The sequence below is a fragment of the Theropithecus gelada genome, chromosome 3, assembly GCF_003255815.1.
Source record: "Theropithecus gelada isolate Dixy chromosome 3, Tgel_1.0, whole genome shotgun sequence".
In the NCBI taxonomy this organism is placed as follows: Eukaryota; Metazoa; Chordata; class Mammalia; order Primates; family Cercopithecidae; genus Theropithecus; species Theropithecus gelada.
In genome coordinates, this window is record NC_037670.1 from 19,253,403 (window position 1) to 19,268,186 (window position 14,784).

Sequence of the window (14,784 nt, forward strand, 5' to 3'; positions counted from 1 at the left end):
GGCCTTACTGGAGCTGAATTCACTGCACAACACGACCCCAGACTGGGGGGGAAGCAACAAAGCCCCGTCCAGACAGCCCTGTTAACAGCTGGGTGGCTCTGTCAAAGGAGAAATGTCTTACAAGATTTTTCCACAAACATGAATATAAACCACCACACTGCTCAGAGGCTGGCGGCTGCCACCTCCCACACGTCCGTAGGACACACCAGAAGCGACACTTCCCCGGCAAGGGCCGCGCACATTTTATTTTCTGAACCCCCCACAGCGGGTTCAGCCAGTCCTGCTGCAGGTGCAGTTTCAGTCTTCAGAGTTTGACCTTTTGACCCAAGGTCATCACAGCCACAGGTGGAGGCTCTGGGAAAAGGTCCAGCTCCTGGGATGCCGGCCCCCAATGACGGGCCCACCTCTCCAGTGCCGCCCTTCCCTCCTGCCTGGCACGGGAGTTCTGGAGCTGTGGTCCTCAGTCCAAGAACAGCCCAGTCAGCCTCATCCCTCGGTGCAAGGGCAGCCTGGCCTCCCTCCCTGCCTGTCCTGGGCCCGGCCACGTCACTCCCTGCGTTTCTTCTTCTTCTCCGGCTCCTGGTCATTGGCTGCCTTTGCTCGGGCACCGGCCGGCTGCCGAGGTGTCCTCCTCTGGCGAGCTCCTCTCTGGCCACGGCCCCTGGGCTGATCTCGGAGCAGGGCCCGCTCAGCTGTGCCTGGCTGCTCACCAGCCTCTGCCCGCGCCTTGGGGCCGGCCCCCACACCCCTGCTCCTGCTCCTCTTCCTCTCCATGCCCAGGCTCAGGGGCTCCTTCTCACCTTTCCCTGACAAAAGAGCAAGACCCCATGAGCCAGAGAATGCCAGCATGGGCTCCTTCCACTCACTCCAACTCGGGCTGAGACGCCAGCACCACGGACCTGCGAGGACAACACGGCCACACCAGCCAGCCAGACGCATCCCGTGTCCAGTGTGGGCGCCAAGCTCTACCCACACGGCTCAGGACCCCAGCGAGGGCTGACCTCGGAAGGACCAGCGTGAGGACAGGGTCGCGAGACCCGGGAGCAAAGGCAGGACTGGGCTCAAGGTAGAAGGGGAGGCGGAAGAAGGATGCTGGGCAGTGCCAGGCCCTGAACGCCAGGGCCGACAGTGTTCACAAAGCTTGCTGCACACAGAGCCACACAGATGGTGTCTGGTACGGGTGCGGGAACCAGGCCAAGGGCCGGCTGCAGAGAGGAGGCCGCTGCCCCACGGGAAATGAGACGGACGGGCCTCAGTGGCACGGGGCTCCAGGGAGGGGAAGCGGTGAATCCCTAGGCCCTAGGGCCGGTTTGGCATGGAGAGAGTAACAGGGAAGGCTTCCCAGTGTGGGGCAAAGCCACTGTCTCCCTCCTATGCACCCCATTCCTGCCATGGGCCCCGTGCCCTGCCCGGCACTGTGCTCAACCCCCTCCACTGCAGGTAGGCAGCTCCAGGCCCTGGGTTGCCCCTGATGAGGGCGACACATGCCAACCACACTTGTGTGGCCAGAGGCCCAAGAGGGAAGACATCCCCTGAAATCAAGGACAGAAGTGGAGAGGCTCAGGAATCTCTGAGGGTGCGGGAGAGGAGGGGACGGGGCTTGGATCTAAGACAGAGGCATGGGAGGAGGCAGCCCAGCCAGGAGGATCGTCTCCACACCAGGAGGGAGTGCAGCGCACACAGCTGGGGTAGCTGCAGACAAGGATGGCAGGTAGGGGTGGCGGGGAGAGGCCTACAGGAGGGATGCCGAGGACAGGGCATTTCTGGGACATGTGGATAGCAGGCACCCAGGACGGACTCGGCACTCATGCTTCAGGGGGAGACACTGCAGGTGACCCCCATCCCAGGGACAAGCAAGCAGGTGAAGACGCCAGCTCCATGACTAACACACCAGCCAGTCCTACCTCTCTCGCGCTGCAACCTGAGCAGACGCTTCTGCTTCTTCGTCTTCTTCTGCCGCCTCCCTTCAAGCAGACGCCTGCAGGCCTTCTCCGGGATCTCATCCTCAGGGAAGATGCCTGAGAACCAGGGCAGAAGTCAGGGGGCTCTGGGGGGATGGGGGCTCTTGGTGTGAGGCTCGCTGCTTCCAGCAGGCCCCAGCCAGCACCACCTCCCGACAACGTGTGTGAGAAAGTGCCCTGTTGTAATAGCCAGGAGCAGCGTGCTCAGCGCCGCCGCAGCTGAACGAACCAGCTCAGACCCAAGTCCCTTTGGAAAGGCCAGTTCCTGGAGCATCTAGGACACAGGTAGAGTATCCACGAACCCACGTGCTTGGGACCAGCAGTGCTCTGGATGTCAGATTGTTTTGGAACGTCTGCTGTCATATTCACCAGCTCAACATCCCTAATCTGAAAATCCCAAATCCAAAACGTTCCGATGAGCATTTCCCTGGAGCTTCCTGTCAGCACTCAGTTTTGGACTTGGCAGCATTTTGGTTTTGGGGTTTCAGATTAGAAACGCTCAACCTGTACACCAACGTCTACAGCCTAAAAATGTCTATGCTGGCGGCACAAGGGAACTTTGGGCATCAAAACCTGCCAGACACACACGAACCTCATGCACCTCACTGGTGCACGCTGTCCTAAAAACCCCACACTACCAGCCTGGCAACACAGCGGAACCGTCTCTACAAAAACTGAAACAATTAGCCGGCGTGTGGCACGCGCCTGTGGTCCCAGCGACTGGGAGGCTGAGGTTGGAGGATCGCTTGAGCTCAGATCCAGGCTGCAGTGAGCTGTAATCACACCACTGCTCTCCATCCTGGGCAACAGAGCGAGACAGTCTCAAAAACTAAAAAAAGAAAACAAACCCTGGACTACAACTTATGACACGCCAGCTGGTGGATGCAGCAGGTGTGGCGCCCGGAGAGACGAGCTTAACACCAGACAGGAAGTGCTGATTCTGGAGCCGGGGGGACACGCAGGCATCCCCTATAAAATCCTTCCAACTGAGCTGCAGCTCTGAAACTTTTCTTAAGGAAACACCGGGGAAAATGCTTACATCTCTAACCATCAACCCCCCTAGGAAACCCTCCTTTCGATAACCTATGCCAGTTCCATCCGCCACACGTTGCCAGGAACAGACGTGTGCTACACAAGACCAGCAGCAGCACCGTGGTCAGTGCTTGGGAGCTCCTGCGGCCAGCACCGTCTCTCGGGCTCTGGGGGACTCCAATGGACACTCAAGTCTGAGAATCACTCAGCAAAACCCACAAAAACGAGGGCTGTGGAACCCTGAGCCCTGCCTCCCTGTCCCCCAGAAACACCACCAGGCCTCTCTGCAGAGACTCCACGTGCTATGAGGCCCCTGGAGGCAATCCACTCCCACGAGGACGGAGCTCCACCAAGGCGGTGCCACCGTCAGTGCCCGGCCGGTCCTCACCTCCTGCCAGGTCCTGCAGCCTGAAAGAGCAAGACAGACGCCCATTTACCATGGCTGTGGCCTCCGCAGGGGGAGGAAGCTCCAGCTAGAGGGGCTGCAGGGTCCTAGCCAGGGGAACCCCAGGGGTTGTGCAGGGGTCTCAGGGTCCTAGCGGGGACCATCCCAGGGGCTGCGGAAGGACCCAGGACAAGGCGAAGGCACCCAGATCTGAGGAGGAAAGGGTGAGTCCAAGGGCAGCAGGGCAGACGCAGCCCCTCAGACACTCACTTCCGGATCACTTTGTAGAGACGCTTCCTGTTCTGAGAAGGGGTGCTCTGGCGGCTGGCCATTTCAAACAGTCTGTTAGCAACTGCCTCGTAGTCAAACTGTTTCAAAAGACAGACGTCACAGAGCCAAGGTCAGTCACCCTCTGCCTGCTCTGAGAACGTGGAACCCCTGAGACCCAGAGGGCACTTGGCCTTCACTTGCAGGTTCTTCAGTCGGCTTACAGGAACACAGCCCACCCTCACTGAGGGTCCTGCAGCCCCGCCACTCTGCAGCACAGCAGGCACCACACATGCTGCAGGCGCACTGTGGGGCACGCACTGCAGGGCACACTCTGTGAGATGCACACTGCGGGGCACACGCCCGCCAGGAGCCTGCCTGCAGCTTTACAACTCTAGGAGCCACACACAGACAAGCAGGAATAAAGTAAGTTAATTTGATCGATTTTAACCCAAGATGGCCATATTTTATTAAGTTTGCAGATAATCATATTCAAAACTTAAAACATTTCAGTTTCCCATTTGCCTGAAGTCAGACCCCACTGGCTGAGTGGACTCCTCGCTGGGACCCACAGGTCAGCCGCTTGGCACACGCCATTTCCTTCCAGCCCAGCACCCCAACGAGGGGGCCGCAGGAAATCTGGGGGGCTGCCCATGTGTGAGGCAAGAGGTCAGCGTGAGGTGAGGCCAGCCCTGGACAATGCAGGTCTGCCTCTGAGCCCACCGTCCCAGGCCCCAGCCCCACTCTTAATGACCCCACTCGCCTGCAGGTGGGCAAGGTCGGAGCACCCATCCCTCCTTCAAAGCTAACCCATCTGGGTGACTCTCCATGCTGACGGCTGCCATCCTCCCTCCTAACGCCCCCTTCCTCTTCCAGGGCCAGTGGCAGCAAAGCAGGGCAAAGTCTGAGGGCGCAGCCACGAGCCCAGGGCACCCACCTGGAGGACAGGGCCACCACTGTCCCTGTCGTCACCTGTCTGCTCACCAGCCTCAGGTTCAGCACTGCAGACAGAGCCTGGAACAAAAGGGACCCCGTGAACTCAAAGACCTGTTCCCAACGTGTGCCGGCCCCAAACACCCGGGAACGGAGAGCCCGCCCCACACCCTGGTCAGAGTGCGGGCACAGGCGGGAAGGCCCGCAGCTCAAGGCAGATACTAGGTGCCATGTGACCTCCAATCTCGTATGGACAGGACGAGAGGTGCCACCCCAGGCCTGGAAAGGAAAAAAGACGTCCCAGGGCACAGGTGCCTATACAGCCCTGAGTGGCTGACTACAAGCTGGCATCTCGGGCAACAAAGGCCATGTCAAAAGTTCCGGAAGTGAGGAGGGGTAGCTGAGTCCAGCCTCAAGGTGGCCTGGAACAGAAGCTGTGGGAGTTGGTGTTTCAGTCAGGCGCTCAAGCTAGGCTGGGCATTTGGGGCTTTGACGGCACTGTCTGCCGAAGAAAGATTTCTGGGCAACAGGCAGCTGTGGGGCAGCATGTGACAAGGGTCTGCTCTGGAGGTGGCAGCCAGGGGCCAGCAGCAGGCACGGGAGGACCTGCCAGGCGCCTCGGCTACTGAGAGAGAAGGGCAAGGCAGGGACCAGGGAGACGCATATAGGGTGGCCGGGCCAAATGCTGGGGGGTGGTGGGGAGGGGTCTTCTGATTAGTAAGCCAAGGGGCACAGTGGCCACAACACTGAGTCAGGGCACACGGGGGTCCTGGGCATGGTCAAAGACACGCCCTCCACAACACCAGGATGCCACACTTACAGCTCAGACCACCCAGCAGGCTCGGACAATGAGGGCAGCATCAAACCAGAAACGGGCCAGGCTGGACCCCACGGCTGCCCCCAGAGGCCTCTGGCAGGCAGTGAGGAGCGGGTCTACTCCCCAGCAGCCAGGTGCCCTGAGGTCTCAGGCCTGAACCCTGCCACGGTCAGTACGGACAGAGCTTGCTGTCCTCTGGGGAGACGGGCCAGGAACAAGGAACATGAGGAGCAAGTGGTTCACATCCCGTGCCACAGAGTGACGCTATGGGGAGGACTGCCTGCGGGGCTGGGAGAGGCCAGGAGGCTGAAAGAGTCCAGCCCCAGAGAGTGATGGGGGACAGACGGTGGGAGGGACAGGGAGACTCGGCACCAAGGCAGGAACGAGTCCAGGGGGCCAACTGAGCCAGAGGCATGCTGGGTCGGACTGAGGAGCCCAGGGGTCTGGAGAGTGCGTGGAGCACACCAGAGGCTGGGGGGCTTGAGGGGAAACGACACGTGAGCTTGATGCCCACAGAGGTCACTCTGGCTTCTATGCTGAGGACGGACTGTGGGGAGGGGCAGAGACAAGGGGACCAGGCGGAAGGTGGTGGGAGCAATCCAGCAGGAGACCACACTGGCTTGGCCCAGGACAGGCCCCGAGGAGGAGCCGGGCGTGCCGTGACCCTCACCTGCAGGCGGCCTTTCAGACCTCTTCTGGGACAGCGCATCTCCACACTCACCGCCCTCGGAGGACTCCTCACTGTCTGACACCGCCTCCTCATCCCGTGCGTCCAGTTCATTCAGGAGGTCTTCAATGGCAAGCGGGGCCTGCTCCACAATCGTCTCAAAGATGCCTCGAGTGATGTTGTTCAAAACCAGGGAACTGAGGGGCAGGGCAGAGGCCGGTGAGCAGGCCCGTTATGCTGGATTCCAAAGCAGAAGCCGCCGAAAGCCCTGCAGCCTCCCCTCCACCCCCGCCCACCCGCATGGCCAGCAGCCACTCTGCGACAGATTCGTCCCTGGAGGGAGCAGCCCCCCAAAACGGCAGCCCCACGGAAGAACTCAGTAAAGGAGTTGCGTCCGACCAGGCCGCCCACCACTTACTCCTTGGTCCGGGCGGCGATTCTGCAGAAGGGGTCGATGAACTTGAGGTTCTGGTCTGCCGTAAGCTACGGGGAAAGCCAGCGGAGCTCAGCCCCTCGTCCACAAATGCCCAGCTCCACCGCCCCGTCGGAGCCCAGCCTCACCTCCTCAGCGCCCACTTTGGTCAGCTCCTCCAGGAAGATCTCAATGAAGTGGCTCTTCACCCCGTGGGGGGCCTGGCTGCTGGGGTGCAGGATCTCGCTCGTCAGCAGCTCTAGCAGCTCCTCGATCTGTCTGAGGAAAGGAAAAGCAAATACGACAGGCAGCCTCGGCAAGCCCCAAGACAGCTGTGCCCCCACTCTCTGGCGGTTACAAGCTCGGATGGGAACCTAAGTGCGGGCAAGCGCCAATGTCTGCAAACAGGCCGGCCCGAAGTCCACACAGGTGAAGATCAACAATCCTGGGGCTGTTCCAGCACAAAGCAGTCTTGCAATTAGGGAGTTAAGTGACCATCACCAGCACCAGAACATATGGCCTGAGTTTGCATGTCAGCTACAAAATGCAACACGTGTAAACATTCAGACAGGCCTTCCCTCTGTCCTCAAAACTGCTACCAGAGAGAAAGTCTTGGCTGAGACGAGACACTGTCTCCACTGGGTACCGCTGGGGAAGACATGTCAGGACGGCACAGACACAGAAAGGAAAGTGGAGGCCCAGAAAGGGGCCGAGGACCATGAGCCACCTTCTGGCCTCCCGGGCCCTGCCGCATGGCGCATTCCATCTGTGATGTGCACCAGAGCTCTCTCTGGCAGGTAGGTTTGATGGCATCACAGGCCCGGCTCCGAAGACTAGACGGCCCCAGAGAATAATCTGAAGCATCTAGACGCATCTGGACCTCCTGGGGTGCTCAGTAATGCAGCTGCCTAACTCAGATTTGTGAACTGTGTGATTTAGGAAGCTCCTCAGCAAGGCTGGAGAATCGCTGGTGATGGAAAGGAGAAGTGATGCTCTCTAAGGCTCAGGAAAGAGGAGACAGAGGCAAGAACAGGTGCTGAGACCAAGAGGAAGACACACAGGTGCAAGGGACCGACTTCCAGGCCAGTGACAATGCCATGGATATTAATGACAGCCCGGTTATGCCTGCAGGAGATCCAAGAGGGCAGGAAAAGTGGACCCCACTGTCAGCACTGGGACCCCGGGCACTGGGGGAAGCCACCACGGTCTTCCAAATGATTCCTGTACTGAATTCTCAGTTACAGGGAGAAAAAATACTCTTGTAGTAATAAGCCAAAAATAGTTAACAAAAGTAAAATCATCCCTTTACCATTTAATTCAGCTTAAGTCATGAGACCCCTACGGGGTAATGCACAACGCTAAGGCCTAGAATGAGTAAGAGACTCCCGGCATCAGAGTCCTGCCAGGGAACTCAAGAATGAACATCCCCCCAAATCAGAGGCACCGCTGCCCTAACTGCAAAATCACGCACGCAACTCAAAGCTGGAGAAACTCAGGCAACCACAGTCCAATTCCTGCTGATTCTCGTTTTTAAAAAACAAAACAAAACCAAACCCAGAATCTCACTCTAGGCTACAGTGCGGTGGCTCAGTCATGGATCACTGCAGCCTCAAACTCCTGGGCTCAAGCAATCCCCTCGCCCCACCATAACCAGCCTGCTGATTCTTTTTTATGTATTTATCTAATTTTTGTATTATTAGTAGACACGGGGTTTCACTGTGGTGGCCAGGATGGTTTTGATCTCTTGACCTACTGACCTACCTGCTTCGGCCTCCCAAAGTGCTGGGATTACAGGTGTGAGCCACCGCGCCGGGCCAATTTACATATTTTTATAATTAGGAGCAATTAAAATTGCTTACAACTTTGGGAGGCCTAGGCAGGCAGACTGCTTGAGCCCAAGCGTTTGAGACCAGCCTGGGCAACAGGACAGAACTCGTCTCTACCAAACATACAAAAATTACGTGGGCCTGGTGATGCACATCTGCAGTCCCAGCCAGCTGGGCGGCTGAGGCAGGAGGATCACTTGAGCCCAGGAGGTCAAGGCTGTAGTTGAGCCAAGATCACGCCACTGCACTCCAGCCTCGGCAACAGTGAGACCTATTTCAAAAAAACAAAAAGCATAGCTAATGGAGCGGAACATGCCGTGTTTTTATAAGAAGCTTCTCAGCTGGACACCCTTTCATTAAAAAACTCTCTCCTGACTCCCAGTGAGAACTGGGCTCCAAGCCTGAGGATAAATGGCATCATTTCCACAAACACACAAATTAATTTTTACTTTAAAAAATATCTTATCTCTAAGCACGACCAGGAGCATGTTTTAATGTAAAGGCTGACATCTCCTTATGACAAAGAATCAAACGACAAACACATGACTGTGGTCCCTGGGAGCAGCATCCCCCCACAGCAGGCCCGCCGCGCACCCACCTTTCTTCCCAGCCTTGCATCTTCAGAGCCTTCAAGGACTCGTTCAGGACCATCCTCATGAGCTTAGACACAGAAGGAGGTTCGTATTAGCAGAAGCCCAGCCCTACTTCACCAGACCACCCTTCCCCATGTACCACGAGCCGCTGCAGGATAAAGCCACAGCCGCGGTCACCTCTGCTGGCCCCAGGCACACAGCCGGCCCCCAGAGCTGTTGACAGACAGACGCTGGAGGATACAACACCAAGCCCTCAGAATCCCGGGCTAAGAATGCGCCCCTCTCCCCAGCTCCAAGGCCCCAGCTGGCTGGAAGCAGGCGCACGGGGGGTGGGAGGGAATAGGGGACAGTCCTATGACTCCAGTCCATAAACCGGGGCTGAAACAGACAGTCCCTGATTCATAAGGGAGAACCAGGAAAGAGGCACAGCTACCCCCACGGGCAGTGGAGCCCTCCACAAAACCGGGTCTGAAGCACGGCTGGTCCTCACCAGGCTCTCCCCAGTAGGAGAACACAGCTCACTTCCTCTGCAGTGCGCTACACAGTGAGGGCGCTCCCAAGCCTCACCCGTGAATGAAGCTCCAGATCTGCCCCCCAGTGCCATTTCCCTCATGGGACTCAACACCCTTCTGCAGTTGTCCCCGCTTTAGGCTACTGACCCAGCACGCCTACACGCCCACAGTGAGGTCTGAGCCGCAGTCAAGAGCAGCAGAGGACACGCAGACCCCCAGGAGCCCCGATGACAGAGCACAGCCAGGACACTGTTCTTGCAGACACGGGAGGCCTATCCCCCACACCACCCTGCAGTGCCACCAAGGCCAGCCCTGATGCAAGGCTGTGCTGCCAGACTCAGTCACACAAGGGGCCCGGAAACGAGCCATGAAAAGCAGCAGAACACACCCATCCAGCAGCTGCATCTCAGCAAACCAGTGGGGTGGCCTCCCTGCACAGCCCCGCTGTCCCTAAGAGTCTGCACTCTGTCGAGTGCATGGCCGGGCCCCTGGCCTGCCCTGGAGCCTCCTTCCTTCTCGAGCTCCAGGCTTTTCCCGCCCTGGTCCCCAATTCTAGAATCACTGGTATGTACACTGTCCGTACAATCCTGGCCCGAATCTGAGCTGGACACTGAAGCCAGAATGGCAGATCAACATCTGTCCTCAGTGAGGCCCAGACATGGCCCCTTTCAGCGTCCCCACTGGGTGACTGACTCCTACACAGTGACAATGTCTCTATATCTCAGATCTGCTCTAAGGTTACAATGGCCACCACCTCAGTAATGAGACCTCAAGGTTCAACAAGCGGGAAGGAGGGAAGGAGAGAAGCAGGTCCGGGCAGCAACACGCTGCACTTCTAAACCCGTATTCCCCAGCATTCTCAGGGCAAATCAGCACCCTGAATGGGGATACAATGCGGGAGGAGGGAAAGGAAGCCCCGCACTGTGACCAGCCATCCCAGCCTCGCAGGCTAGGCACTCCAGGGCTCACGCTAGGGCCCGACTGCAGCTCTGGAGTCCGCGCCTCCAAACTCACGGCCTCCTTGGCAAAGTAACAACGGTGTCGCCATCGACTCTCCCCAGGAGGGTAATCGTCACTTTCCTTCTCTGAACCAAAAGTTTGTGTGGTGTTTTATGGGTCTGATTCCTTGCCCATTCAATGACCCTCAGAGACCGACAATGCTGCAGAGCCCTGGGCAGGCCAGGGCTTCCCACCCCGGCTTCAGGGTCACACTGCCTCAGGTCGCCTCCCTGCCCAGGCGCTGCCTGTCTCTGCTCGGCCGGGCACTGAGACCCACGCTGCCCCCGCCCGCCAGCGCCCTGGCGGCTGCCTCACCATGTAGAACTTATCCAGGCGCAGCCTGTCGATGCCCGTCCACTCACGATTCATGGTCTGCCAGAAGGCCTGAAGGAACAGGTGCTCTGGAGGAGGAATAAGCCAGAAGAGAACCACTGAGGAGCACGAAGCCACTCTGGGAAGTGAGGTGAGAACATGGAGGAACCTTTCTTTACATATTATAAATAATAAATAAAATGCTGATGCCCAGGCCCTACCCCTAGAACTGGGTTTTGCTGGACCAGGATCTGGACATCAGAATTTTTAGAGGCTCCTCAAGTGAGTCCCACAGACAGGCAGGGCAAGAACTTCTCAACTCCGGTCACCAGAGAACAGAGGAGTTAGAAAATCAACTGCAGGAACCTCACGACCATCAGGTAGAATTCAGTCAAATCTCTTGATGACTTTACCCTGGCTTTTCATTTTATTTTTAAAATGTAAGATATTAGCCCATTAGACTCAAAATGAGTGTTTTGGGTAAATGAGCTAATCCATGTTGAACACTCACACCAGCATTTCACACATGCTAAGCACCCACAGACACCAGCTGGCACGCTCTCGCTCTTAGGCATTCCTTACTCTGGATTTGAGAACACAAACCCTCCTGTGTCTGGTGGCTCTGATGCTCAGAGGTTCTGACGTCTACAAATGTACCCAACTATGGCAGAGCATACTCACGCGCCTCCGTGGTCTGAAAAGCATGAACGAGCTGGGAAATGGTCCTTCCTAATTCTTCCTGTGCAGGAAACAACAAAAACGCCCTCAGCCCCTAAAGCACCAGGCTCTCACAATGACACACACATAACCACCCACTCACTCACTCATCACAGAGAGTCGGCTTCCAGGGGGTCTCAGCTCAGTGGACTGGAGGTTTCACCCCTGCTGCAAAAGACCCCTCTACATCCGGGGTCAACAGCCTCTCACACAACCACGGCAGGCACTGCCCTCCTCACAGGAGCTGTGCTAAAGCCACAGAGTCATGGTTTAAGAGGGACATGGGAGAGCAGAAGGGAGCCTTGGGACTCACAGCCCCCTAACCATCAGGAGGAGGAGGGCTGCGAGACCCCATAGATCATTCGCTATCTGCCTACATCACTGCGCCACGCATCGCCCAGGGCACTTGCTAAGAGACATTTCATAGCCTCCCCTTGAATTTAACTAAGTATCCTCACCACCCATGAGATTCTGAAGGAGAGCACAAAATTCACAATTTGAGAAACAATGTTTGAAAAAGGCTAGCAGGAGAAGTCCTTGTCTCAGGAGACTTGAATTCTGCCCCTTGGTTTCCACTATTTCAGCACTTGTTTGCAACCCAGGACAAACACAAAACCCAGTTTTCACCCATATGCCAGTGCGGCTATGGTGCACGACTCAGTCAATCACATCAACGACCTCAGCAAGTGTAAGACTCACCGAACCAAAGGCCCACACCCACCAGCCATGCAGAACCAAGCATCAAGGCTACATGACCTCCCCACGGTCTCTGGCCATATCAAAACTGGGTGAACTAGGCCGGGCGCGGTGGCTCACACCTGTAATCCCAGCACTTTGGGAGGCCGAGGTGGACGGATCACGAGGTCAGGAGTTCAAGACCAGCCTGGCCAACATGATGAAACTCCGCCTCTACTAAAAATACAAAAAATTAACAGGGCGTGGTGGCGGGCGCCTGTAATCCCAGCTACTCGGGAGGCTGAGGCAGGAGAACTGCTTGAAACTGGAAGGCGGAGGTTGCAGTGAGCTGAGATTGCACCAGTGCACTCCAGCCTGGGCAACAAGAGCGAAACTCCGTCTTAAAAAAAAAAAAAAGAAAAAAAAAAACTGGGTCGACCAGATGCCCATCCATCCTCTCCCCCTGCTTCTGCACCTTCTCTGCTGCTCACTCCACTCACCTGGAGGAGCGGCTTGTCCTGCATCCACATGCAATAGAACAGTCCTTTCCACACCTTCAGCAGCTCGTCGTGAGTAAAACCACCTGCAGCAAAACAGCAACATTTGGATCAAATGAACCCCGCACCTTCAAGTGCCAGGAAGGAAGCCACAGAAACGTGACTGCCTGAATGAGACCAAAGGCAACTGGGGGGCAAAATCTGGCCCTCCCCTTCAAACAATCCTTCTAACCCAGAACCTGCTGTGCCTGTGGCTGTGCGGCTCCTCCAGGTAACTGCCACTTTGTGCACTCAGTAAAACTGACTGCGAATCTACAAGGTACCAGGCACCGTACTCCATTTTGGAAATTCAAAACTGCGAACCTCGACTGTTTCCTAAGCTGATCAGTGGCCACACAGGTTAATCTGTTGGCGATAATTCATCCAGCATTACACTGAGCGTTTCTGCACTTTTCTGTAATATATCTCAAATATTAAAAAGAAGAAAGTGAACTCAGACATTCAGACTAGCCAGGGAGAGAAACAGAAATTACTCAGGCCAGGTGCAGTGGCTCATGCCTGTACTCCCAACACTTTGGAATTGAGTGCTGAGGCGGGATCACTTGAAGCCAGGAGTTCAAGACCAGCCTGGGCAACACAGGAATACTCCAATTTGTACAAAAAATACTAAATTTAGCTGGCCTGGTGGCACAGCGCCCCCCATAGTTCCAGTTACTGGGGAGGCCGAGATGGGAGGCTCACTGGAGCCTGGGAGGTAGAGGCTGCAGTGAGCCATAATGGTGCCAATGCACTCCTCCACCCTGGATGACAGTGAGGTCTGTCTCACTCAGAAAAATTTTAAAAAAAAAGTTTAATTTAAAACATTACTCAGTTGACATTCACTTAAGTCCTATGTCTGGCAAGCTGTTCCTGTAGCAGCGGTTCTCAAGCTGAGTCTGGGGAGCGGTATCACTTGAACAGCTTCATAAAGCAGATGCTAGTCCTGATTTGGCGGGGCTGGGACCCTACAACTTGCATTTCTTTCTTTTCTTTTGTAATGGAAATGGAGTCTTGCTATGTTGCCCAGGTTGGATTCCTGGGCTCTTGCGATCCTCCCACCTCGGCATCCCGAGTAGCTGGGATTACTGGCTTGGGCCACTGCGCACGGCATAGAATCTGCATTTCTAACACATGTCCAGGGGATGCTACTGCTGATGCGGGACCACGCTCGGAGAACCACCAGGTACCACGAACAAGAAGTAGATTCTCGGCCCCCAGAGAGATATCCTGAGTGGAAATCGGAAAACAATCCAATAATTACGCAAACAGAAAACTGCTAACAGTGGGAAATGCTGCCACGAGGGAAAAATACTGGGTGCCTAAACAGCAGGGCAGCAGGAGTACATGGTCTACTTGAGGGAGGGGACGTCTGAGCTAGGAAAGGAGTTAGGGGGCTGGGAAGGAGCGTCCTCGCAGAGGGACCAGAAGTCACCGCACCACGAGGGAAAGCGGCCACGGGGACCGCGGACCGGTAGCAGCAGGAACAGGCCCATGGGCCCCGCCTGCCTGGCCCGGCCACGTGGAGGTTCCATAGGACTCCCAGGGCCCCCAGCCCCGGCCGCCGCCGCCCACACCCGCCCCAGCCCAGCCGCCCACACCCCCACCAACCTGCGGCCCGCTGAGTCCTGGCGACGATGTATTTCCGGAGCTTCCTCACCGCCCGGTCCCGGGTCACCTGCTCATTCCCCGCCAGACGCTGAGCCAGCTGGATTTCAGGAGGGAGCTGCAAGCGCGAAACCATGACGCTGGCGGCCGCCGAGACCCCCCACTGTCGCGGGGTCTCCTGGTATCCAGCACAAGGAGCACGCGCCGCCCTCGCCCGCCTCCTCCTGGCCCCGGCGCGCGGCGTGACGTCACAGCCCGCGACACCGCCCAGGCGCACGTCACCGCCGCGCAGTGGCCGAGCCGCGCAACTGCAGCCCCCGGAAGCCTAAGACTGCCGAGGGGGCGCGCGCTCCCTGCCTGTGCGCACGCGCGGAACCGTCGAGCGCGCGCCTGCGCCTGCGCCTCGCTGGGGGCTGCAGCTGGCCGGGGTTGTGAGGCAAAGATCTGTTGTTTTTTAATCTGATTTTATTCATAAGCCCACTTGTATTTTTTTCCTGAGACAGGGTCTCGCTCTGTCGCCCAGGCTGGAGTGCAG

The 14,784-nt window shown here is 57.1% G+C and overlaps 1 protein-coding gene across 2 annotated transcripts; it reads right to left on the reverse strand.

Moving 5' to 3' along the window:
* Nucleotides 1–218: 218 nt before the first annotated feature.
* RRP1 (ribosomal RNA processing 1) lies at nt 219–14,480 on the reverse strand. Of its 2 annotated transcripts, none has more exons than XM_025378634.1 (13): nt 14,253–14,480; nt 12,609–12,691; nt 11,398–11,455; nt 10,720–10,805; nt 8,899–8,960; nt 6,624–6,753; nt 6,481–6,545; nt 6,117–6,259; nt 4,583–4,659; nt 3,649–3,746; nt 3,382–3,401; nt 1,905–2,018; nt 219–806 (listed from the first exon to the last, which is right to left on the reverse strand). In XM_025378634.1, the coding sequence occupies exons 1-13, from the start codon at nt 14,383–14,385 to the stop codon at nt 547–549; spliced, it is 1,329 nt and encodes a 442-aa protein (XP_025234419.1). In that variant the 5' UTR covers nt 14,386–14,480; the 3' UTR covers nt 219–546. The 2 variants fall into 2 exon arrangements, with proteins under 2 accessions (XP_025234419.1, XP_025234418.1); XM_025378633.1 differs by having other exon boundaries at nt 6,066–6,259.
* Between the last annotated feature and the right edge of the window lie 304 nt (nt 14,481–14,784).